This window comes from Kogia breviceps, chromosome 15 (genome assembly GCF_026419965.1).
Source record: "Kogia breviceps isolate mKogBre1 chromosome 15, mKogBre1 haplotype 1, whole genome shotgun sequence".
NCBI lineage: Eukaryota > Metazoa > Chordata > Mammalia > Artiodactyla > Physeteridae > Kogia > Kogia breviceps.
The window spans coordinates 86,633,027-86,656,486 of NC_081324.1; the positions used below are offsets into that span (position 1 = coordinate 86,633,027).

The following is a 23,460-nucleotide window of genomic DNA, read 5'->3' on the forward strand; positions in this document are numbered from 1 at the left end:
TAAATAAGTTCATTTGTATCATTTTTTAAAATTAGGTTCCACATATGAGTGATATCATATGATGTTTGTCTTTCTCTGCCTGACTTCCTTCACGTAGTATGATCATCTCTGGGTCCTTCCATGTTGCTGCAAATGGCGTGTTGTCATTCTTCTCTATGGCTGAGTCGTATTCCATGGTGTGTATGTAGGTGGTGCTGAAGTCACCTAGTGGTCAGCCTCAGCCACCTAGTGCACAAAGTAGAACAAAGAAGGGCAGGAAATGGATGGGAGGGTGGGGTGCAAATGGAGAATCTTCATCGTGAATTTTAGAGACTTGTCCTGAGTAGAGGCGATTTGACGAGAACACAGCAGTAATTGTCATGAGTGGTGCTGAGAACGTTTTACTATGGAAATCATCCCACGTAGCCCTGATGCATTTGGCACCACGGTGTGCTGGGAGATGTTTAACAACTGGCTCTCCAGGGGGAAAAGGCCCTGATGTGTAGCGTTGGCCAGTTTCTTTGGTGTAAACACTCTCGCCGTAACCAATTTCAAGCTACCGGTGTGATATCACTGAACACAGAGTTGGGAAGAGGGGTCCAGTAGCACTCCATTATATAGAATTTCCTCCATGCAGATATGTAAACATAATCTCAAGAGCATAGATCACGGTAAATAGTGGTAAAATTATTAGGGAGTCGTGAGTTGTGAGTACTGATTACCTTTGTTTTCTAATGCAGATTATTCCATTATAGGTTTATATAACTTCCATTTGAATAACTGCCATGTTTAACAACCAGCTTGCAGCATTCCTGCAAAGTTAACGGCCAGCTCACCACTGGCTTTTTATGGCCAGCCTGAAGTTTTAAAGACATTGGTAGACTTGGGCGATAGGATTGGGGGTTTTTAGGAACAAACCTCTGAAAGCAGAACATTGGTATTTATCTTATGAGTGAACAACTCTTGTACCAAAGTTGGCAATCGAAGGAGTGAGGAGAGCCCATTTCCTGAGACCAGATCAGGGCACAAAAAAAAAAAAAGAAAGAAAAAGAAATAACAGAGCTCGAAGCAAAAACAATGCTTGGGAAACCCCAGTGTTCTCTGAGCTCTGGACTTGGCTTCAAACATCTGATGAGCTTCTGTTAAAGGAATTTTCATGAACACCCAATATCAAAGGCAAATTGGAGGCAGCAAAAGGCAGCGGCCGAAAGGAGACAGTGTTTGCTAAGCTAAACAGGTGGTGAAACGAGACAGTCAATTGGAGAAGCATTTGATTGCAGTTGTTGTCACACAGGTCCGAGAGAGGTGAGGGGCACCTGTTCCAGCTGAACTGGCTGTGACCACGGCTCTTAGTCCATTAGGGTGCAAGGACTTAATACCCCGAGGAACGAGCTGGGTTTCAGTGGCCACACATAAAATGCAGTGAAGCATTTACAAGGCAGATAAGAGCATTGTTCATTGGCACACGTGCCCACGCACGCGCACAAGCACAAACACGCCACTTCTTTTAGGAGATCGCAGTGATGACCATTGGAGGATTTTTCGCATCCTTAGAACCTGTCTGTGCGATCTCACTCCCTGGGGCCTCCCAGGGTCCTGGTCTGAGGAAGGCACTGTGCCCCTCCCCCAGACCTCAGCTGTCCCCAGCTCAGGAATGCTGGTGGGACAGGGGGTTGCCATTCGCAGGGTTCCTGATGGGGGCTCCTGGCTTCTGTCTCCCCGTGAAGGGAGGCAGAAGCGAGCTCACACCACTAAGAACAAAATGCAGAACGAACGGGTTCAGTATTTTTGCTGCAGGGCCCTTTTCATTACTCTTCCCTCCCGTGTTGTTTTTTGGGGCTTTTTTACATCTTTATTGGAGTATAATTGCTTTACGGTGGTGTGTTAGTTGCTGCTGTATAACAAAGTGAATCAGCTATATGTATACATATGTCCCCATATCCCCTCCCTCTTGCGTCTCCCAAGGTGGTGTATTAAAGCTGCATTTATAAAAGAGAACTCTGCATTTTTTAAATTACACGTCTCTCGGGGCCTCCCTGAGTGTGATACGCATGCTTGTAACAAGAGATGCTATTTTATGAGATTCATGAACAGACATGTTTCTGTTTTTGTTTTTTGAAGCATCATGTATTTATTTTAATGTGCATTTGGAAAAAGGAGTTTGATTTTTATTTGCGGTAGTCACATACAGTTTCTTCTTGAAATAAATTGGCTAAAGTAAAAAAAGAAAAGAAGAGGTAGTTCATTTAAAGAAGAATATTAAATAAATGACATTACAGAGCATGTATGAATATGTCAGCGATTTGAGGGTGGGACCCGGGGAAACCAAGTGAATAGTTCACATGGATTCAGCCTCCAGTGAGCATCTGATCAACCCCTGATACCAGGGTCGCCACTCTGGAGGAGATGATTAGACCAGGAAGAGCACCTACGATTATCTTAGTTGTATACAGACCCCGATCCCAGACAGATGTTTGTTTTCTCTTAAGTGCTTGGAAACACCAGAAGCCTTCAGCCTCTTTTCTCTGCCATATTAGCTTCATAGGACTTGTCAGGTTACTGGGTGGATATGGATAGAAATTTATGAGTCTTACTATGATGGAAGGGTCAACATCAGTGTACTGTGCCTTCATTGCATACGGCACGTATACAAAGGAGCGAAGTGCCATCCACTCGCTCCGTGGGCGGCAGAAGCTGCTTTGCACGCGTAGCAGGAGGCGTCCCTGCTGCAGTGCCCGGAGCGTTGTCCGTGGAGAGTGTGCAGCGCGGGTGTTCATTGCCCTGCTGGTTTCTCATGATTCTGCTTCATGCAACTCCACGGGGGGGGCCAGGCCGGGGATGGGCTGTTTTAGTGACCGCTGGCCTCCTGACTTTGTCCTAACCAGCCAGCTTAGAAAGCACGTAGCGGAGACTCCAAAGCAAGGTGGGACATTTAGAGACAGACATTTATCACAAAGAGATTCCTCTGAACTTCCTCTTCATCTGTTTGATCCTTGGTGGGGTGTCCATAGACACAGGGTACAAGTGAGTCCTTTTATCTGGGCTCCCCAGAGATGGGCAAACCTTTCATGCTCCGATTTGGGCAAACCTCTGCTTCCGCTGCATGCTTCGCGTCGTCTAACCTGTTGGATAAGCATGCTGATGGCCGCTCTGGAGTGCCGGTTGTATGTCCTTCCCAAGGACATAGGAAATTAAAAATATCCACTCCACAGTAGAGAAAGGCTAGCACCCGAAGTTTGCATCTTTGCTGAAGTTCTCTAAGGAAAGAATGGGGCTTCCCTGGTGGCGCAGTGGTTGAGAGTCCGCCTGCCGATGCAGGGCACACGGGTTCGTGCCCCAGTCCGGGAGGATCCCACATGCCGCGGAGCGGGTGGGCCCGTGAGCCATGGCCGCTGAGCCTGCGCGTCCGGAGCCTGTGCTTCGCAACGGGAGAGGCCACAACAGTGAGAGGCCCGCATATCACAAAAAAAAAAAAAAAAAGAATGAAGGGAAGATTCCAGCAATGAAGCGTCCAGTCTGACCTAGAAAGCCAGCTGGCTTCCTGCGTAGGTGTCTGATAACTTAGTCCTCACCTTAGGACAAGAAGATACATGCTCAGTGCTAAGAGGGGTCCTGTAAACCAGTGGCTCTCAGGCAGGGATGGTTTGACCCCCTGAAGAAGACATTTGGCAATGTCTGCAGATATTTTTGTTGTCACAACTGGGGAAGGAGGCTACTGGAATCTAGTGAGTAGAAGCAGGTAAATGTCCTACAGCACACAGAACACCCCCGTTCCCCGAAGCAAAATAGCGTCTGTCCCAAAATGTCAAGAGAGCCGAGGTTGAAAACCCGGATGTCAATGAACGAAGGAACCTGGGAGGGGACGCTGATGAGCTGCCTTGAAGCACGCTTGCTGAGTCTGTGTCAAGGGCCACTACTCAGATTCACTCCGTTTCCATTTGGGACTGTCTTCAGATCCCAGGTCCCCTGTTCTTGCAGTTTCTACCCCGGCCTCACTGGGCTCATCGCTGCTCCTGCAACATGGGTCTGTATTCGGATCTCTGTAAACGCGTCAACTTACAGTAGCCCCCATTCATTAGCTCAAGGTACTGTGGGTCAGAAGTCTCACTGGGCCCAACCGAATCCTCAGCAAAGGTCTCACGGTCCCGGGTGTCAGCCAGGCTGATACTGTCCGGAGGCTCTGGGGATGGTTCTACTTCCGAGACCATTCACTGGTCGGCTGAACCCAGTTCTGGTGGCCGTGGGACTGGGGACCCGGTTTCCCTGCTGGCCGTCAGTCAGGGGCTGCGTTCAGGCCCCAAGGGCCTCACGGCCCCTCCGTGTTCAAAGCCAGCAACAGCAGGCCAGGTCTCATACCCAGAATCTCTCTGATATTATCCCCAGCTAGCTGCCGCCAGCTGGAGAAAAGTCTGCTTTTAAAGGGCTGGCGTGATGAGATCAGGCCTCTCTATGTTAAGGTCAACGGATTTAAGACTTAATTCCCAACTGCAAAAGCCCTTAATGGCAAGGTTAGGGTTGAAGTAACCAGGGACAGGCATTTGTGGGTGGCGTCTTTAGAATTCTACCTACCACAGGGCCTTTGCAATGGGCTTTCCCTGCTGGAAATGGGTCACCCCCACCCACCCTATTGTCCACATGGTTCTTCCACAAGCTCTTCTCTCAGACTCTGCTTGAATACCCCCCTTCAGAGCGGCCTTCCCCAGCCATCCTACTAAAAATTGCACCTCCTCTACCCCACCCCCATATTCCCTCCCCAGCTTTATTTTCCCTCATAACCTGTGCCAGTGTCTGACATGCTGTTTATTGTGCTTCTGTTCTGGTCTATCATCTGTCTCTCCCGACTGGGTTGTGAGCTCTCCAAACAAAGAAAGTGGGCTCATTGGTTGTTCCACACCGGGAACAGCATTTAGCAGGTGCGTTCAAACAGTGCTTGCCGAATGAGTAAACATCACAATGGGTTCAAAAGGGAGAAGTCCAAAATTTCACATGAAGCTTTGGATTTTAGTTCAATGTTGGCAACGGTATTCGCCCGCTAGGGCTGCCATAAGAGGTGCCACGGGCTGGGTGGCTCAAGTCACAGATGTGTTGCCTCTCGGCTCTGGAGGCTGCAAGTCCAAATCAAGGTAAGGGCAGGCTTGGGTCCTTCTCAGGGTTCTGAGGGAGCATCTGTCCCAGGCGTCTGTCCTTGGCTCATAGATGGCCGTCCCCTTCTTCACATGGTGTTCTCCCTGGATCGCGCCTGTTATAAATTCCCCCTCTTGGAAGGCACCGGTCATAATGGATTAGGGTTCATCCTGTATCATTAACTGGATCACCTCTGTATAAGCCCTATCTCCCTGTAAGGTCACCTTTCAGTGGTACTGGGGGTTACAGTTCAACATCCAAATTTGGCTGGAAGTACAGTTCAACCCATAATAGCAACTAATTATGTTTTTCCTTTTTTACCTACTTCCGAGGATCAGATTCAGCCCCCTCAGCAGACTCAGACTTACAGGGCCAGAGACCAAGTGGTACCCAGCCCTCTCCCACACCCCTCCTCAAGACACAGAGATGCTCACGCGTTCCAGGAGCCCTCTCAGCGGCTTCTAGAAGCTCAGTGGCTTTGAGAAGCTTCTAGAGAGTGTATCTCACATGGTGATTATAGCTGACCCCGAGATGGATGGCTTGGAAGATGGAAATTAGGCTTCCTTTGTTCAGAATTTGTACTGAACATTGATTTTCCTTAAGGAACATTTAATCATCCCTGTATTACACCTGAGTCAGGCACATTTTTGAAAAGAGGAGGAATTTTTTTAACCATTAAAAACCTGAATAGTAGCGTCCAGTAGATACAAATGGACTTATTGACAAAACAGAAACAGACTCACAGACTTAGGGAAGGAACTTATGGTTACCAGGGGAGAAGGGTGGTGGGGAGGGATAGTTAGGGAGTTTGGGATTGACATGTCCACACGGCTATATTTAAAACGGGTAACCAGCAAGGACCTACTGTAGAGCACAGGGAGCTCTGCTCAATACTCTGTGACAACCTAAATGGGAAAAGAATTTGAAAAAGAATAGACACATGTATATATATATATAGATATATATATAGAGAGATATATATAACTGAATCACTTTATTGTACACCTGAAACTAACACAACATTGTTAATCAACTCTACTCCAATATAAAACAAAAATTAAAAAAAAAAATTTAAATAAATAAACATGTGGTATAGGTGGCATGAGCTGGTGCAGCCAGACAGGATAAGAAGCACCACCAGGGCTGGTCCTCGCCCGGGTCCCGTGTTGATGCGCCCCAGCACCCTGGCACCCAGCACAGCACCTGCTGGGAAAAGTCTTTCAACGTTAACATGATAGATGAAAAATGACAGTGTCGGCGTTTTTAGGCGTGCTCTCTGAGAATCTGAAATCACCTTCCCGACCAGCAACAGCAGACCCACACGCCGGGGACCACTGGACTAAGGCCACCCCCTAGCAACAGACAGTGAAAAAGAGCAGAGGTCACAGAGCTCATCACAGTAGATGCAGGACCAGAAGCTAGGTCTCCTGCATGTGGTCCAGTGCCTTCCCCTCCACACTGGATGCTGAGAAAGGGCTGCTCTCCCATCACCACTTACCAGCTTGCACTGGCTCTTTCTCTAGAAACCAGGCATCCTCAAGGTTTATCCTCCTATCCCACTGTGGGTTTTTTTTTGTTTGTTTTTTTAATGTTTTTAATTTATTTTTTAACATCTTTATTGGAGTATAATTACATTGTTGTGTTATTTGCTGCTGTATAACAAAGTGAATCAGCTATACGTATACATATATCCCCATGTCCCCTCCCTCTTGTGTCTCCCTCCCACCCTCCCTATCCCATCCCTCTAGGTGGTCACAAAGCATCGAGCTGACCTCCCTGTGCTATGCGGCTGCTTCCCTCTAGCTATCTGTTTTACATTTGGTAGTGTATATATGTCAATGCCACTCTTTCACTTCACCGCAGCTTACCCTTCCCCTCCACCTGTCCTCAAGTCCATTCTCTGCATCTGCGTTTTTATTCCTGTCCTGCCCCTAGGTTCTTCAGAACCACTTCTTTTTTTTTTTGATTCCACATATATGTATTAACATGCGGTATTTGTTTTTCTCTTTCTGACTTGCTTCACTCTGTATGACAGACTCTAGGTCCATCCACCTCACTACAAATAACTCAATTTCATTTCTTTTTATGGCTGAGTAATATTCCACTGTGTATATATGTGCCACATCTTCTTTATCCATTCGTCTGTCGATGGACACTTAGGATGCTTCCATGTCCTGGCTATTGTAAACAGTGCTGCAATGAACATTGTGGTACATGTATCTTTTAAAATTATGGTTTTCTCAGGGTATATGCCCAGTAGTGGGATTGCTGGGTCATATGGTAATTCCCGTTTTTAGTTTTTTAAGGAACGTCCATACTGTTCTCCACAGTGGCTGTATCAATATACATTCCCACCAAGAGTGCAAGAGGGTTCCCTTTTCTCCACACCCTCTCCAGCAGTTATTGTTGGTAGCTATTTTGGTGATGGCCATTCTGACCGGTGTGAGGTGATACCTCATTGTAGTTTTGATTTGTATTTCTCTGATGATTAGTGATGTTGAGCAACCTTTCATGTGTTTGTTGGCAATTTGTATATCTTCTTTGGAGAAATGTCTATTTAGGTCTTCTGCCCATTTTTGGATTGGGTTGTTTCATTTTTTGATATTGAACTGCATGAGCTGCTTGTATATTTTGGAGATTAATCCTTTGTCAGTTGCTTTGTTTGCAAATATTTTCTCCCATTCTGAGGGTTGTCTTTTTTTCTTGTTTATGATTCCTTTACTATGCAAAAGCTTTTAAGTTTCATTAGGTCCCATTTGTTTTTTGTTTTTTTTATTTCTCTAGGAGGTGGGTCAAAAAGGATTTTGCTGTGATTTATGTCATAGAGTGTTCTGCCTATGTTTTCCTCTAAGAGTTTGATAGTGTGTGGCCTTACATTTAGGTCTTTAATGTATTTTGAGTTTATTTTTGTTTATGGTGTGAGGGAGTGTTCTAATATCATTCTTTTACATGTAGCTGTCCTGTTTTTCCAGCACCACTTATTGAAGAGGCTGTCTTTTCTCCACTGTATATCCTTCCCTCCTTTATCAAAGATAAGGTGACCATATGTGTGTGGGTATATTATCTCTGGGCTTTCTATCCTTTTCCATTGATCTATGTTTCTGTTTTTGTGCCAGTACCATACTGTCTTGATTATTGTAGCTTTGTAGTAGAGTCTGAAGTCAGCGAACCTGATTCCTCCACCTCTGTTTTTCTTTCTCAAGATTGCTTTGGCTATTCAGCATCTTTTGTGTTTCCATACAAATTGTGAACTTTTTTGTTCTAGTTCTGTGAAAAATGCCATTGGTAGTTTGATAGGGATTACATTGAATCTGTAGATTGCCTTGGGTAGTATAGTCATTTTCACAATGTTGATTCTTCCAACCCAAGAACATGGTATATCTCTCCATCTGTTTGTATCATCTTTAATTTCTTTCATCAGTGTCTTAGAGTTTTCTGCATACAGGTCTATTGTATCCTTAGGTAGGTTTATTCCTAGGTATTTTATTCTTTTTGTTGCAGTGGTAAATAGGAGTGTTTCCATAATTTCTCTTTCAGATTTTTCATTGTTAGTGTATAGGAATGCAAGAGATTTCTGTGCATTAATTTTGTATCCTGCTACTTTCCCAAATTCATTGATTAGCTCTACTAGTTTTCTGGTAGCATCTTTAGGATTCTTTATGTATAGTATCATGTCATCTGCAAACAGTGACAGTTTTACTTCTTCTTTTCCAGTCTGGATTCCTTTTATTTTTCATCTCTGATTGCTGTGGCTAAAGCTTCCAAAACTATGTTGAATAATAATGGTGTGAGTGGGCAACCTTGCCTTGTTCCTGATCTTAGTGGAAATGGTTTCAGTTTTTCACCATTGAGAATGACGTTGGCTGTGGGTTTGTCATATATGGCCTTTATTATGTTGAGGTAAGTTCCCTCTATGCCTACTTTCTGGAGACTTTCTATCATAAATGGGTGCTGAATTTTGTCGAAAGCTTTTTCTGCATCTATTGAGATAATCATATGGTTTTTATCCTTCAATTTGTTAATATGGTGTATCACATTGATTGATTTGTGTATATTGAAGAATCCTTGCATTCCTGGGATAAACCCCACTTGATCATGGTGTATGATCCTTTTAATGTGCTGTTGGATTCTGTTTGCTAGTATTTTGTTGAGGATTTTTGCATCTATGTTCATCAGTGATATTGACCTGTAGTTTTCTTTCCTTGTGACAACTTTGTCTGGTTTTGGTATCCGGGTGATGGTGGCCTCATAGAATGTGTTTGGGAGTGTTCCTCCCTCTGCTATATTTTGGAAGAGTTTGAGAAAGATAGGTGTTAGCTCTTCTCTAAATGTTTGATAGAATCCTCCTGTGAATCCATGTGGCCCTGGACTTTTGTTTGTTGGAAGATTTTTAATCACAGTTTCAATTTCAGAGCTTGTGATTGGTCTGTTTATATTTTCTGTTTCTTCCTGGTTCCGTCTTGGAAGGCTGTGCTTTTCTAAGAATTTGTCCATTTCTTCCAGGTTGTCCATTTTATTGGCAATATAGTTGCGTGTAGTAATCTCTCATGATCCTTTGTATTTCTGCATTGTCAGTTGTTACTTCTCCTTTTGCATTTCTAATTCTGTTGTTTCGAGTCTTCCTTTTTTTCTTGATGAGTCTGGCTTATGGTTTATCAATTTTATTTATCTTCTCAAAGAGCCAGCTTTTAGTTTTACTGCTCTGTGCTATTGTTTCCTTCATTTATTTCTGATCTGATCTTTATGATTTCTTTCCTTCTGCTAACTTTGGGGGTTTTTGTTCTTCTTTCTCTAATTGCTTTAGGTGTAAGGTTAGGTTGTTTGAGATCTTTCTTGTTTTTTGAGGTAGGATTGTACTGCTATAAACTTCCCTCTTAGAACTGCTTTTGCTGCATCCCATAGGTTTTGGGTCATCGTGTTTTCATTGTCATTTGTTTCTAGGTATTTTTTGATTTCCTCTTTGATTTCTTCAGTGATCTCTTGGTTATTTAGTAGCATATTGTTTAGCCTCCATGTGTTTGTATTTTTTACAGTTTTTTCCCTGTAATTGATATCTAGTCTCATAGCATTGTGGTCGGAAAAGATACTTGATACAATTTCAACTTTCTTAAATATACTGAGGCTTGATTTGTGACCCAAGATGTGATCTATCCTGGAGAATGTTCTATGAGCCCTTGAGAAGAAAGTGTATTCTATTGTTTTTGGATGGAATGTCCTATAAATATCAGTTAAGTCCATCTTGTTTAATGTGTCATTTAAAGCTTGTTTTTCCTTACTTATTTTCATTTTGGTTGATCTGTCCATTGGTGAGAGTGGGGTGTTAAAGTCCTCAACTATTATTGTGTTACTGTTGATTTCTCTTTTTATGGCTGTTAGCATTTACCTTATGTATTGAGATGCTCCTATATTGGGTGCATAAATATTTACAATTGTTATATCTTCTTCTTGGATTGATCCCTTGGTCATTATGTAGTGTTCTTCTTTATCTCTTGTAATAGTCTTTATTTAAAAATCTATTTTGTCTGATATGAGAATTGCTATTCCAGCTTTCTTTGGATTTCCATTTGCATGGAATATCTTTTTCCATCCCCTCACTTTCAGTCTGTATGTGTCCCTAGGTCTGAAGTGGGTCTCTTGTAGACAGCATATATATGAGTCTTGTTTTTGTATCCACTCAGCCAGTCTGTGTCTTTTGGTTGGAGCATTTAATCCATTTACATTTAAGGTAATTATCAATATGTATGTTTCTATTACCATTTTCTTAATTGTTTGGGGTTTGTTATTTTAAGTCTTTTCCTTCTCTTGTGTTTCCTGCAAGGAGAAGTTCCTTTAGCATTTGTGGTAAAGGTGGTTTGGTGATGTTGAATTCTCTTAGCTTTTGTTTGTCTGTAAAGGTTTTAATTTCTCCTTCGAATCTGAATGAGATCCTTGCTGGGTAATCTTGGTTGTAGGTTTTTCTCTTTCATCACTTTAAGTATGTCCTGCCACTCCCTTCTGGCTTGCAGAGTTTCTGCTGAAAAATCAGCTGTTAACCTTATGGGGATTCCCTTGTATGTTATTTGTTCCTTTTCCCTTGCTGCTTTTAATATTTTTTCTTTGTATTTAATTTTTGATAGTTTGATCAATATGTGTCTTGGTGTGTTTTTCCTTGGATTTATTCTGTATGGGACTCTCTGAGCTTCATGGACTTGACTATTTCCTTTCCCATATTAGGGAAGTTTTCAACTATAATCTCTTCAAATATTTTCTCAGTCCCTTTCGTTTTCTCTTCTTCTTCTGGGACCCCTATGATTCGAATGTTGGTGCATTTAATGTTGTCCCAGAGGTCTCTGAGACTCTCCTCAATCCTTTGCATTCTTTTTTCTTTATTCTGCTCTGCGGTAGTTATTTCCACTATTTTATCTTCCAGGTCACTTATCCATTCTTCTGTCTCTGTTATTCTGCTATTGATTCCTTCTAGAGAATTTTAAATTTCATTTATTGTGTTGTTCATCATTGTTTGTTTGCTCTTTAGTTCTTCTAGGTCCTTGTTAAACATTTCTTGTATTTTCTCCATTCTATTTCCAAGATTTTGGATCATCTTTACTGTCATTACTCTGAATTCCTTTTCAGGTAGACTGCCTATTTCCTCTTCATTTGTTTGGTCTGGTGGGTTTCTACATTGCTCCTTCATCTGCTGCGTATTTCTCTCTCTTCTCATTTTGCTTAACTTACTGTGTTTGGGGTCTCCTTTTCGCAGGCTTCAGGTTCGTAGTTACCATTGTTTTTGGTGTCTTCCCCCAGTGGGTAAGGTTGGTTCAGTGGCTTGTGTAGGCTTCCTGGTGGAGGGGACTGGTGCCTGTGTTCTGGTGGATGAGGCTGGATCTCGTCTTTCTGGTGGGCAGGACCGCGTCCAGTGGTGTGTTTGGGGGTGTCTGTGAACTTGTTATGATTTTAGGCAGCCTCTCTGCTAATGGGTGGGGTTGTGTTCCTATCTTGCTAGTTGTTTGTCATGGGGTGTCCACTACTAGAGCTTGCTGGTCATTGAGTGGATCTGGGTCTTAGCGTCGAGATGGAGATCTCTGGGAGAGCTCTTGCTGATTGATATTACATGAGGCCAGGAGGTCTCTGGTGGACCAGTGGCCTGAACTCAGCTCTCCCACCTGAGACTCAGGCCTGACACCCGGCTGGAACACCAAGACCCTGTCAGCCACACAGCCAGGTACGTGGGGGTTTTCTTGCCTTTCGGGAAGTCTGAGGCCTTCTGCCAGCGTTCAGGAGGTGTTCTGTAGGAGTTGTTCCACATGTAAATGTATTTCTGATGTATTTGTGGTAAGAAAGGTGATCTCCACGTCTTACTCCTCCACCATCTTGAATGTCCTCCCCACTGTGTTTTAACACTGACTCTTATTGCAAAAATTCTGGTCCTGGGACCCAGATTCCTGCAACAGCTGATTCCTTGAAGTAGATATAGGAATATCCATTGGCCTCATCAAAGTAAACACCTAATTAAGAAGATTGTGGCCTTGAAACTTGTGCCTTCCTCCCATCTCAGAGGCTCATCACCCTACCCCACTCAGAGATGAAACCAGGCCCTGCACCAGTCAACAAGAATCCTCCTGTTTTCTTGAACTTTGAAGTGTTAAGAACAATTTGTAGCTTCAGTGAAGCCTCCAGTCTTGAGCAAAATCCAAATGCAGCAAATCCCAATTTCAAGCAAAGTCACATTTCAGGAGGCGGTTGCTGTGGGCAGTCGGGATGGAAGGTGTCCCTGCATTAGGACAAAGGGGGGCTTTCGCCTGCTCATGGTCTTTAATCGTTGTCCCTCAGCATACCTTGGTCTTCTCCTGGCCAAGGTGGCAAGTATGATTTAGCAAAATCGTTTAGCAAATCACTTTAAAGTAAGACTTGGAAGAAGTTTCTAGAGAAAAAGTGCTGTTGCTGCTGATAGGCTCTTGCTGCTCTGGGGTGGCTGGGGGGAGGGCAGGTGATGCTAATTTGGGTATCCTGGGCTTGAAAGGGGGAGATGTGTTTTATCACTGCCTCCCATCTTTGCTAGGCGATGTCTAGCCCGTTAAGTATTCACAAGGATTTATTTCTTCCGCCCTGTGAGGTTAGCAGGACAGGGCTCTGTGTGCGTGTGTGTGTGTATAATTTTTAAGCTATTACTTTGATAAGATAACTTGCATGGAATTTGAGGAATCAAATAGTTCTGCAGAGTTTTTTGGTAAAAACTGTATATAACATTCTCAAAGTGACAAAATGACAGTGATAGAGAACAAATGAGAGTCTGTTGGCGCTGAGTGGTAGGCAGGCTTGACTATTAAGTAACATTAGGGAGCGTCTTTATGGTGATGGATTTCTTCTCTGTTCTGACTGTGGTGACGGTTACTCCAGTCTACACATGTGATGTGATTTTATAGAACTATGCACACCCCACCCAAAAAAGTGCACGTGACAGACATAGAGCACAGACTTGTGGTTGCCAAGGGGATGGGGCGGGGGTGGGGGAAGGATGGAGGGGGAGGTTGGGATTAGTAGACGTAAGCTTTTATATATAGGATGGATAAACAAAACAAGGTCCTACTGTAGAGCACAGGGAACTCTATTCGCCAGCCTGTGATAAACCATCATGGAAAAGAATATGAATGTATTCCATATTCATAATGGAAAAGAGTGTATATTATACATATATATACACAGCATAACTGAATCACTTTGCTGTACAGCAGAAATTAACACTGTAGATCAACTATACTTCAATAAAATAATTTTTTTTTAAATGCACGTGAAAACAGGTGAAATCTAAACAAGGTCTGAACATGAGTTCATAGCATGGTAGCAATGTCAGTTTCCTGGTTTTGACAATGTATGATGATATAAGAGAGCATATCACAGGAGGCAGCTTGGGTATATGAGAACTCTATATTTTGTGCAACTTCATGTTAATCTCAAGCTATCAAAGTAGTTCAAAATTATAAGTTATTTTTAAAGAAATGCTGCAGTACTCTGTTCCCTTCCACTGCCTTTCTCCTTGCACAGAGGCAAAATTCTTCCTTTGGTATTTATGTCCATATCACTAAATGACACAGTAAGTAAGGCTGATACCTCTTCATTTTTTTTTTTTTTTTTTTTTTTAGTTTTAGGCACTGTCTATAAATTTCTCACTATGAAAAATAAGGATCTTTCTCTCTTTTCTCCCCCACTCCTTCCTATGTCTCCATCCCTGCCAAATAATAATCATATTTTGTCTAGATTAATAATCAGTGTTTAAAATATTACAAGTACATATGCTAATCACAGTAAAAGTAAGTATTAAATGATGATGTCTTTTCTTTTCCTGCATAATGATTTTTTATCATCAGAATTAAAAACTAATTTGGTTTTATTCTTTTTCTTCATTTTCTGTTTATTTTGTTCTGATTTATTCCCAGACTCTTTACTGATTATCTAAATCTCCTCTTAGAACATTCATTCACATCAAGTTTATTAGGAAAATTCCAGTTTCCTGAAGACGTGTTGCCAGGATTTCTCGGTGCTGGCACTGGTCCTGTTATCCAGGACCTCTGTTCACTTCATTCCTGTCATGCATTGCATCTTCATTTCCTGGGTCTCATGATTTCTTTCTGTATTTACCCCCATGTTTGATGGAGCACATCTTCAAGTAGTTTTCTGAGCAAGGATGGAGGAAATAAATTTTTGGAGCACTTGCATATCTGGAAGCATTTTCTTCACTGTTAGGCTGGATATCAAATGCTAGGTTGGAAATCATTTCCCTCCGGTTTTTGAAGATATTTTTCATCGCCTTCTGGTTCCCAGAGTGCGTGTTGGGAACCTTGAATCCGTTCTGATCCCTGATTCCTTCTTCAGTCTGGAGCATTGCAGAATTCACCTCTCTGTAGCCAGCGTCCTAAGCTGTATCAGTCCTGTGTCTTGGGTGGACCCTGTGCTCATCTCCCAGGAGGCCCTTCCAATCTGATGGCTCTGTGAATGTGAATGATTGTGTATTTTGTTAATTGTGGTCTTTCCTGCACAGGCTCTATTTTCTATAGATTTCTTTTTTCTTCTTCTTTTTTTTTTTTGCCTCTTTTGTTCCCTGTGTCATGTAGAAACTTTATCAGTGGCCTAAGATTCTTGATTCTTGTTTGCTCATATAAAAAAAAAAAAAGAAAGAAAGAAAAGAAAACGAAGGACTAAAAACCATCAGAAGCTCTGAGCCCGTAGATGGGCCTCGGTGACTACAAGCTTCACTGAAAAGTAACCTGGCTGGCTGGTTGGACCAGTAACCAGGGTCAGTACCGAATGGTCTAGAATCTGGCATTTTCCTTAGAAGGTGAAGGTCCAGCTTTGAGGACAAAGGCCTAGGAATCTTAATGTTCAGTGTGTGTGACGTCACATAGTGACTCTGCTTTTGTCATGGTATCAAATCTTCCTGGTCTCCCAGGCCCGACATGGAGTCTGGCAGTCACCCTGTCACAGGGGAAGAGGGGAAGCGTGTTTGCATCTGGCTGCTTCATAAACATACTTTTGGCTAATCCTCCTTATTTCAGCCCTCATGCACTCCAACTTTTCGTGGTGCCACCACTAGAAGATGGGGGGATTCTGTGGTGTAAATTCTGCTCGTTCTTAGCTTTTCTCGCTGACGGCTCACGACTTAGTCTGGAAGTTCAGCTGACCCTTCTACCTCCTTGTACATCAGCTTACTGGTCCCCAGATGGTTTACGTTTGCTGCATCTTCCTCCTCATCATCACGGGTCTTTAAAAATAGTCCCCTCGACTCTCCTTTAAGTGGGATTTGGGAAAAGAGGAAAAGCAGGTATATGTGTTCGAGCCGATATTTTTCTCACCAGTTTATTGATGAGAAAACTGAGGTTCAGAGAGGCAAAGAGACGTAGCTAACACAACAGTTCTAAGAGGAATGCTTTGCCTTTTTAAAAAGCCCCTGGCTGAGCTTGTTCCCACAGGAGACCCAGCAAGTCACGGGAAGCAGGTCGGTGACCTGCCTGCACTGATAAAACCATAGCTAACATTTATTAGGTGCTTGTTGTATACTCGACAGTGTTCCAGTCTCTTTATATGCCTCACAACAGCTTTATATTGGGGGTTACTATTACCGTGTCCATTTACAGGGGAGGAAAGTGAGGCCCAGAGAGGTTATTATTTGCCCAAAGCCACACAGCTTCCAAGCGGAGAAAGCAGTGTGTGCACCTCCACCAGGGTTTCAGAACCTGGGCATTTGGGGCCCTTTGGACTGGGTAAGTCTGTGCTGGGGGAGGAAGGGAGGGCTGTTCTGTGCAGCGGGAGGCTGCTTAGCTGGATCCCTGCCTGCCAGCGCTCTCCCCACGGTTGAGACAACCTGAAATGTCTCCAGACATCACCACGTGTCCCCGCAGGACACAGTCGCCCCTGACTGAGAATGACTGGCCTGGGCAGGCTGGCTTTTCTCCTGACCCCTCAGCTGAGCTACTTCTTGGTTTGGGGACTGCCTGAGGCCGCTTTCCCTCACCCTCAGACCCGAGCAGCAAGTTCCGTGATGCCTGGGTCTGTGGTTAGATGCCCCTCTCACTCCAGTCGCCAATTCCCCGGCGTCCTCCTCCTCTGAGGCCCCTCCCCTGACTGTGCCACCGGATGTTGAAAAAGCAGAAAAACGAAAGAGAAAGCAACGCACGCAGCTTAGCGGAGGCTGGGCGCGTTTGGAAAGGCCGAAGTCAGTAATCTCCCGGCTCTTTCTTGCTCTCTTGGTCCCCGCAGAGCCAAGGTGAAGAAGGGGGTGAACATCTTGAGCGCGCGGACCAGCGAGCCTCGCCAGTGGGACGTCAAGCAGGAGCTGGGCAACGGCGGCAAGCACGCCACCGCCGCCGTGGTGTGCCAGCGCCTGGCGCCCGGCGCGCGCAACAGGTACGCACGGGGACCCCTCCCTCCGCATCGGTCACCCGGGGTCGCATGGCCCGGTCTCCGCCTCAGGTCCCTGCCTTAGGCCCACAGTAACCACTGCTTAGCGGAGCTGTTACACCTGGGCCTGGAAATCCGGAGACGCTTACATCACCCGTTGTACCTTCTGGCGTCTCTGGCAGGAACGGCAGGGGCCCTGATTCTGCGCGTCTGTTGTTTGGGTTTGGGAGCAGAAATGAGTTTGCGCGGTCCGTTGTGCTTTGCGGAGCCTTATTGGTTCTCCTCACCTGCACTCATGTCCTCGACGCTGTGTCGTCTCCTGTCGCCCTGCCGTTGCCCTTGCTTAGCAGAGGCTGCTTTCTTACGGAGTGTCTGTCCTTTGCGCAAAGGGTGTGATATTGTGATTTATACTAAGAGATACCTATTTGGTCTTCATCCTTGTTCCTGGCATAGCGCTCTGAAAACCCGTGCAACTTCCCAGATGGAGAGCGCAAAGCTGGCTTCTGTTTACGTTAATAAGGTTACTTTTGGAAAGCCTCCTAGGTCACCTTAAGACGCGGGTTGCAGGGAACCAGCCACGTGATTGGAGGAGGGTTGGACCTTTCGGTCCCACCCCTGGCCTCCGCGTTCGAGAGGGAGACTGGCGACTGAGTTCAACAGCCAGTGGCCAGTGAGTTAATGAACGGTGCCCATTTAATGAAGCCTCCGTAAGAACTCGAAAATACTGGCTTTGGGGCGCTTCCGCGTTGGTGATGGCGTGGAGATTTGGGGAGAGTGGTGCCTGGAGAGGGCGTGGCAGCTCCGCCCACTGTCACCATCCATGCCTTTGCCCCGTGCATCTGTGTCCCCGGCTGTTCCTGAGTTATACCCTTTCATAATAACCAGTAACCTGGTGAGTGAAACGTTTCTCTGAGTTCTGTGAGTTGCTCCAGCAAATTAATGGAACCCAAGGAGGGGGTCCTGGTAGCCTCTCAGCTTTAGCCCAAGGGTCAGAAGCACAGGGGACAACCTGGACTTGCCATTGACATCTGAAGGTGAGGACAGTCTGTGGGACTGAGCCCTTGACCTGTGGGATGGGACGCGGTCTCCAGGTAGGTGTAGTGTCAGAACTGAGGTGAAGTGTAGGACACGGAGCTGGTGTATTACTTGGTGGCGGTCGAAGAAGGACACGCATCAGAATTGATGTCAGAATCATAAAGGATTAGACTCAGTCTTCAGTGAGGAGGACTTTAAAGACAGGAGGTGACAGTCAGGGGCAGTGATGCGTAGGGATGGTATGTGAGAGTCTAGACAGACATTCTGGATTATTATTTAGCATAATCGCTTTCTGTGTATAAAAGCAACACATACTCATTTTAGAATATTTGTGAAAACAACTATATGAGGAAAAAAATTAAACAACATATCAGTATCCCTTTTCCCTAAGGATAACCCACTGCCAATGTTGATTCATTTTCTTGCCATGTCTAATGCATAGATAACGTCTGTGTATAGTAAATGTGTAGTAGATTCACTTATTTTACAAATTTGGTATCATAATAGATATCCAGATTCTTAAGATAATTTTACCTATATTGATAACATCTTCCTTTGACATTAAATATTCCTCAGAAACATTTTAAGATTCCATCACATAGATTTAACGTTACATTAATAACCATACCCGTAGTTTGGGCTATTTAATTTGTTTCCAAGTTTTATTTTCATAGATAATGCAGCAGCAGATGACCTTTCACATGAATCTTTGTCCCCTTCTCTTTTTGCTTGAGGTGGCTTGTTAGAATCAAAGTTAGATCGTTTTTTAGGGCTCTTGGTACAGTCCGTCCGTGTATTTTCCTGAAGGGATTAGCACTACAGGAAGAAACATCCACTTCCATTACCGGATGTATTTTCTTAAGTGAACAGTTCAAGCCTGCCCAGAAAAACTCTACAAATGCTCCACTGCATTTAGAAACACCCAGTTCTTTTGGGACTTCCCTGGTGGCGCAGTGGTTGAGAATCTGCCTGCCGATGCAGGGGACACGGGTTCGAGCCCTGGTCGGGGAAGATCCCACATGCCTCAGAGCACCTAAGCCCATGCGCCACAGCTACTGAGCCTGTGCTCTAGAGCCCGCGAGCCACAACTGCTGAGCCCTCGTGCCACAACTACTGAAACCTGCGCGCCTAGAGCCCGTGCTCCGCCACAAGAGAAGCCACCGCAATGAGAAGCCTGCGCACAGCAACGATGACCCAATGCAGCCAAAACTAGATAAATAAATAAATTTGTAGAAACACCCAGTTCATTTATCTGTAAGACCCTTTCCTCAGTCCTGCCTTCCATGTGTAGCCGCCAGACACATCTGGTGTCCTGGACATCTTCGTGGATCAAACACCAACCTTCACCATCATGACCCCAAGAAGGATTGTTACCTCTGAGGGGTGAGCGTTGGGCGTTTCACCTTGTGAAAACGTGGCTAGAAAGAAATGCGTGCATGGGTCCCTTGCTCTAAGCACGAGATCAGAGGTCAAATTAAATCTCCTGAATCAAATGCACATAAAATCTAATTAACCCACAAGATTAGTGTTGGTTATGCAAGTTAAAGGGAATGTGTTCATTAACAGGCAGTGGATTTGTGTGTGTAAATAGTTCTTTATGTCACAGTCAGAAGTCTCAAAGTGAGGGAGATAAGCTTCGCTGCACGGGAGCAGGTTCTGAAGAGTCCTGGTGGCAACCGTGTGTGTTCTGATCTTCTGGGAATTTGATGTTGGGACCAGGTGTGTTTGCCGAGACGGTAAACATCACGCGTGATTTTTCCACCGTCAGCCGCGCTGCACGTCACAGTAGCGGGAACTGTGGTTTGAAATCAGCGTTTCCTTCCTTCTGAATTCTAGAGTTTTTTTTACTGCTTTGAGTTAGACTGGCCACAAGCTGGGTGGTTGTGAGGGCCTGGAATTCCCTGCGTCCTCCCAGGTTTCTTAATATGATGTCTTGGAAGGTAATTGTGGCCTTTGCAGAAGAGCCGACATGTCAGGACCAGGGTCAGGGCTGTGCTGAAGCCATCCAGTAGCAGCTTGTGAGAGCTGATCGGATGGCTCGAATTTCCTCCCAGTCTCTCGTGCGGTGACCGTCAGTATTTATACCGTGGAAACTGGCAGACGTCACAAACCGGGACTTTGTGCCGCTGTTGGAAGGCCTGTTTACCAGCACACAACTGATGGATGTTCCTGCCTGTTCACTTCCTCTCCTGGACTTTCAGAAACCATTGCTTGGTTCACATAGGTCTGAGGTGCTGTGCTCCGCGCCAGGTCCATACCCACTGGGTCAGCTCCGGACCCTGTCTGCAAGGAAGCTAAAGTCTGTGGAGCACCTAGGAACGGATTGACCACAGCTCAGATAAGGGCTTTCGATGACATGGCAGGTGCAAACTTCACAGGGGTGTGAGGGCTTCACTTCCCTCTGCCTGGAGAGAAAAGGCCAACGGTGTTCGTTATCTAGTGTTTTGTAACAAAAGACCCCAAAACTGAGACTTTTATTTATTTATTTGAAGAGCATCATTTTAAAAAAATATTTATTTATGTATTTGTGTATGTATTTATTTTCTCTGCGCCGGGTCTTGGTTGCGGCCTGCAGGATCTTTGCGGCAGCACTGTGAACTCTCGGTTACGGCCTGCGGGATCCAGCTCCCCGACCAGGGACCGAACCCGCCCGGGAGCGTGTGGCCTCTTACCCACTGGACCAGCAGGGAAGTCCCCAAACCTTAGACATTTCAAACAACGCGTTCCTTGTCTCCTAGTTTCAGCGCGTCAGAGATCCAGGCACGTCTTATCCGGGTCCTCTTCTTGAGGGTATCTCGCCAGGCTGCACTCGGGGAGTCAGCCAAGCTCGGTTGGTTTCCCATCTGAAGGCTCAACTCGGGAAGGAAGCACGCCCAAGCTCATGAGACTGTTGCCAAGATTCAGGTCCTCAGGGACTGCTGGACGGAGGGCCTCAGTGTCCTTCGCCTGGCCAGGCGTCCCTCTCCGTCAGGACAAGCACGTGAGATGATCCAGGGAGAAAGAACCCCAGCAAACGGAAGTCATAGTATTTATAACCTAATCTCGCACGTGACATCCAAACACATTGGCTGTGTTCTACTCGTTCGATGTCTGGGCCCCATTCAAGGGGAGGTGATTACACGGTGGGCGGGGGGCTGAGTACCAGGAGGTGAGGATAATCGGGAGGCATCTCACGCTGCCTACCTCACCTTGACTGCTCTTCAAGCCGGAGACGGCTTCCTGTAGCTGTTGTCTCTGAACTCTCCCGGAAGGGCCGGAGGAAAGAATTGAATATGTAGAAACAGAGAATGGTGGCGGCGCGGGCACAGGAGGAAGGCGGCAAATGCTTAGATGTGTGACATCGGGAGAACTTGTGCAGAGAACTTGTGAGTGATGGTCCTGGGCTGGAAGTGACACGACAAGGAGTTTCAGGGGTTAGTCTGGAAAGGTAGGCAGGGCCGTCTGATGCACGGACATGAATTACAGACCCACACGGTTTAAACTGGCATTTCCTTCACTGTTTATCACCTGTCCTAATCTTCCAGTCGACTTGCCTTTTTTATTTTACTGAAGCCAGTTGATTAAAAGGGAAATTTTATGGTTCTACCCATATTAGTGGTGTGCTTAGATGCTCCTAAAAGTGACGGTCCTGATGTATTTAAGCAAAAGAGGGATTTATCCAAAGGATATTGCCGGAAAGGTTGTAGAATCAGCTTGGAAAATGGACGACAGCAGGGGAACCTCAGCAAAAGCTGGGAACTTGCCCCAAAATCATATCTCATCATGGACCACTTGGACCACCACTCACTTAAGCGTTTTCTTTAAGTCACCTTTTTATTGCCCTGGTTTTTAAAAATTCTTCTTCGTTTTTAGTAATAATAACCTTGAAATTATACATTTAAGGTACTTCTATTGTATGTACATTATAATAAGTACAAAACTTATTTTGTACTTGTTTTGTAATAAGTACAAAACTATAAGAATTGTTTAAAATAATTTTCCTGGGTGACTAGAACAGGGACATAATTTATGCATAGTCTCATAGGAAATACAGCCAAAGAATCACCCGGTGTGGTGGTCACTGCCCTGCCCAGGTTCCTCTTGAAACCCTTACGCTGCTTCTGTGCGCCTATGTGGGTGTATCAGTCAGCTAGAGCTGCTGTAACAAAATGCCACACACTGGGTGGGTTGTACAACACACATTTCTCTTTTCACCATTCTGGAGACCAGAAGTCCAAGATCAAGGTACCATCAATGTTGGTTTCTGGTGAGACCTCTCTTCCTGGCCTTTTTTTTTGCGGTACGCGGGCCTCTCACTGCTGTGGCCTCTCCCGTTGCGGAGCACAGGCTCCAGACGCGCAGGCTCAGCGGCCACGGCTCACGGGCCCAGCCGCTCCGCGGCACGTTGGATCCTCCCGGTCTGGGGCACGAACCCGTGTCCCCTGCATCGGCAGGCGGACTCTCAACCACTGTGCCATCAGGGAAGCCCTTCCTGGCCTTTTTGCTGTGTCCTTAACATGGTCTTCCCTCTGTGTGTCCATTCGGAAAGAGACAGAGAGCTCAGGTGTTTCTTCCTCTTCTTATAGGGACACCAGTCTGATCAGGCTAGGACCCCACTCTTAGGACTCCATTTACCCTTAATTGTATTTTTAAAGCCCTGTCACTAAATACAGTCACACTGGGGGCTAGGGCTTTCACATAAGATTTTTGCAATCGGGGGACACAATTCTGTCCGTAACAGTAGCCTTGCTTTAAGATCCTGCACCTGCATCCTTCAGAGCCGTACCCGGGGCTTCTGGGGCCCTTTTGCCTACTCTTGAAGATTTCTGGAAAAACCTGGGAGTTTTCGTCTTTCTGGGGCAGCCCTTGCAAATGATGGATGAACGTGGAGCATGAAAGCCCAGATCCCTCTCTGGGGCACATGACCCTGAATTGTAACCGATACCTGGAGCTTCCACGAGAGCAAAACAAGGCTGAGACTTTTTGTGAAATCATACCTTTTCCTTACATGAACCGTTTCCCTCTCCCTTACCAGTTTTTTCTGGAAGAACTTCCCTTATCTATCACTTACAAGTGAATCCTCATCTTAGGGTTTGCTTCTAACAAACCCAACTTGAGATTCTCAGAAACATAAGAGCCCCCGCTTCCTTCCCTGGTGAAACAGCCTCTTCTGTGTGCAACTGGGAGGGAGAAGACCATCCTTCAAGACAGCCGTTTTGATGGAGCACTTCCCCCTGTAGCCCAGCACCTCTGGTCCTGGGGCCACGTCTGTAAACCCTCAGGTCCAGGAAGAGACGTTGCACCTGGTCCATACTCACGCCTAACTGGGCTGCATTTCGTTTCCACCCCGCTAGAGGAACGTTTAGCAGTCTGAGCGTCTCGGCAACCCCACAGAATCAACTCACAACCTACGAGATTGTGCCTCACCCTTCTGCGTTGTGAGGCCAAGGGAGCAATCAATATCCCGTCCAG

The 23,460-nt window shown here is 45.3% G+C and overlaps 1 protein-coding gene across 4 annotated transcripts in view; it reads left to right on the top strand.

Annotated features, from left to right (window-relative positions):
• The window catches only part of TMEM132C (transmembrane protein 132C), a 379,043-nt gene that overhangs the window by 230,932 nt on the left and 124,651 nt on the right, over positions 1 to 23,460 (top strand). For 3 of the 4 annotated variants that reach the window (XR_010836971.1, XM_059040009.2, XM_067015549.1), the window contains exon 3: positions 16,834 to 16,980. The exons of the other annotated variant lie outside the window; for it this stretch is intronic. Coding sequence is in view for 2 of the 3 variants with exons in the window: in XM_059040009.2 (XP_058895992.1) it covers positions 16,834 to 16,980 (147 nt within the window). In the remaining variant the exon portion in view is untranslated. The remainder of the gene's footprint in view (positions 1 to 16,833; positions 16,981 to 23,460) is intronic. 4 annotated transcript variants of the gene reach the window in all.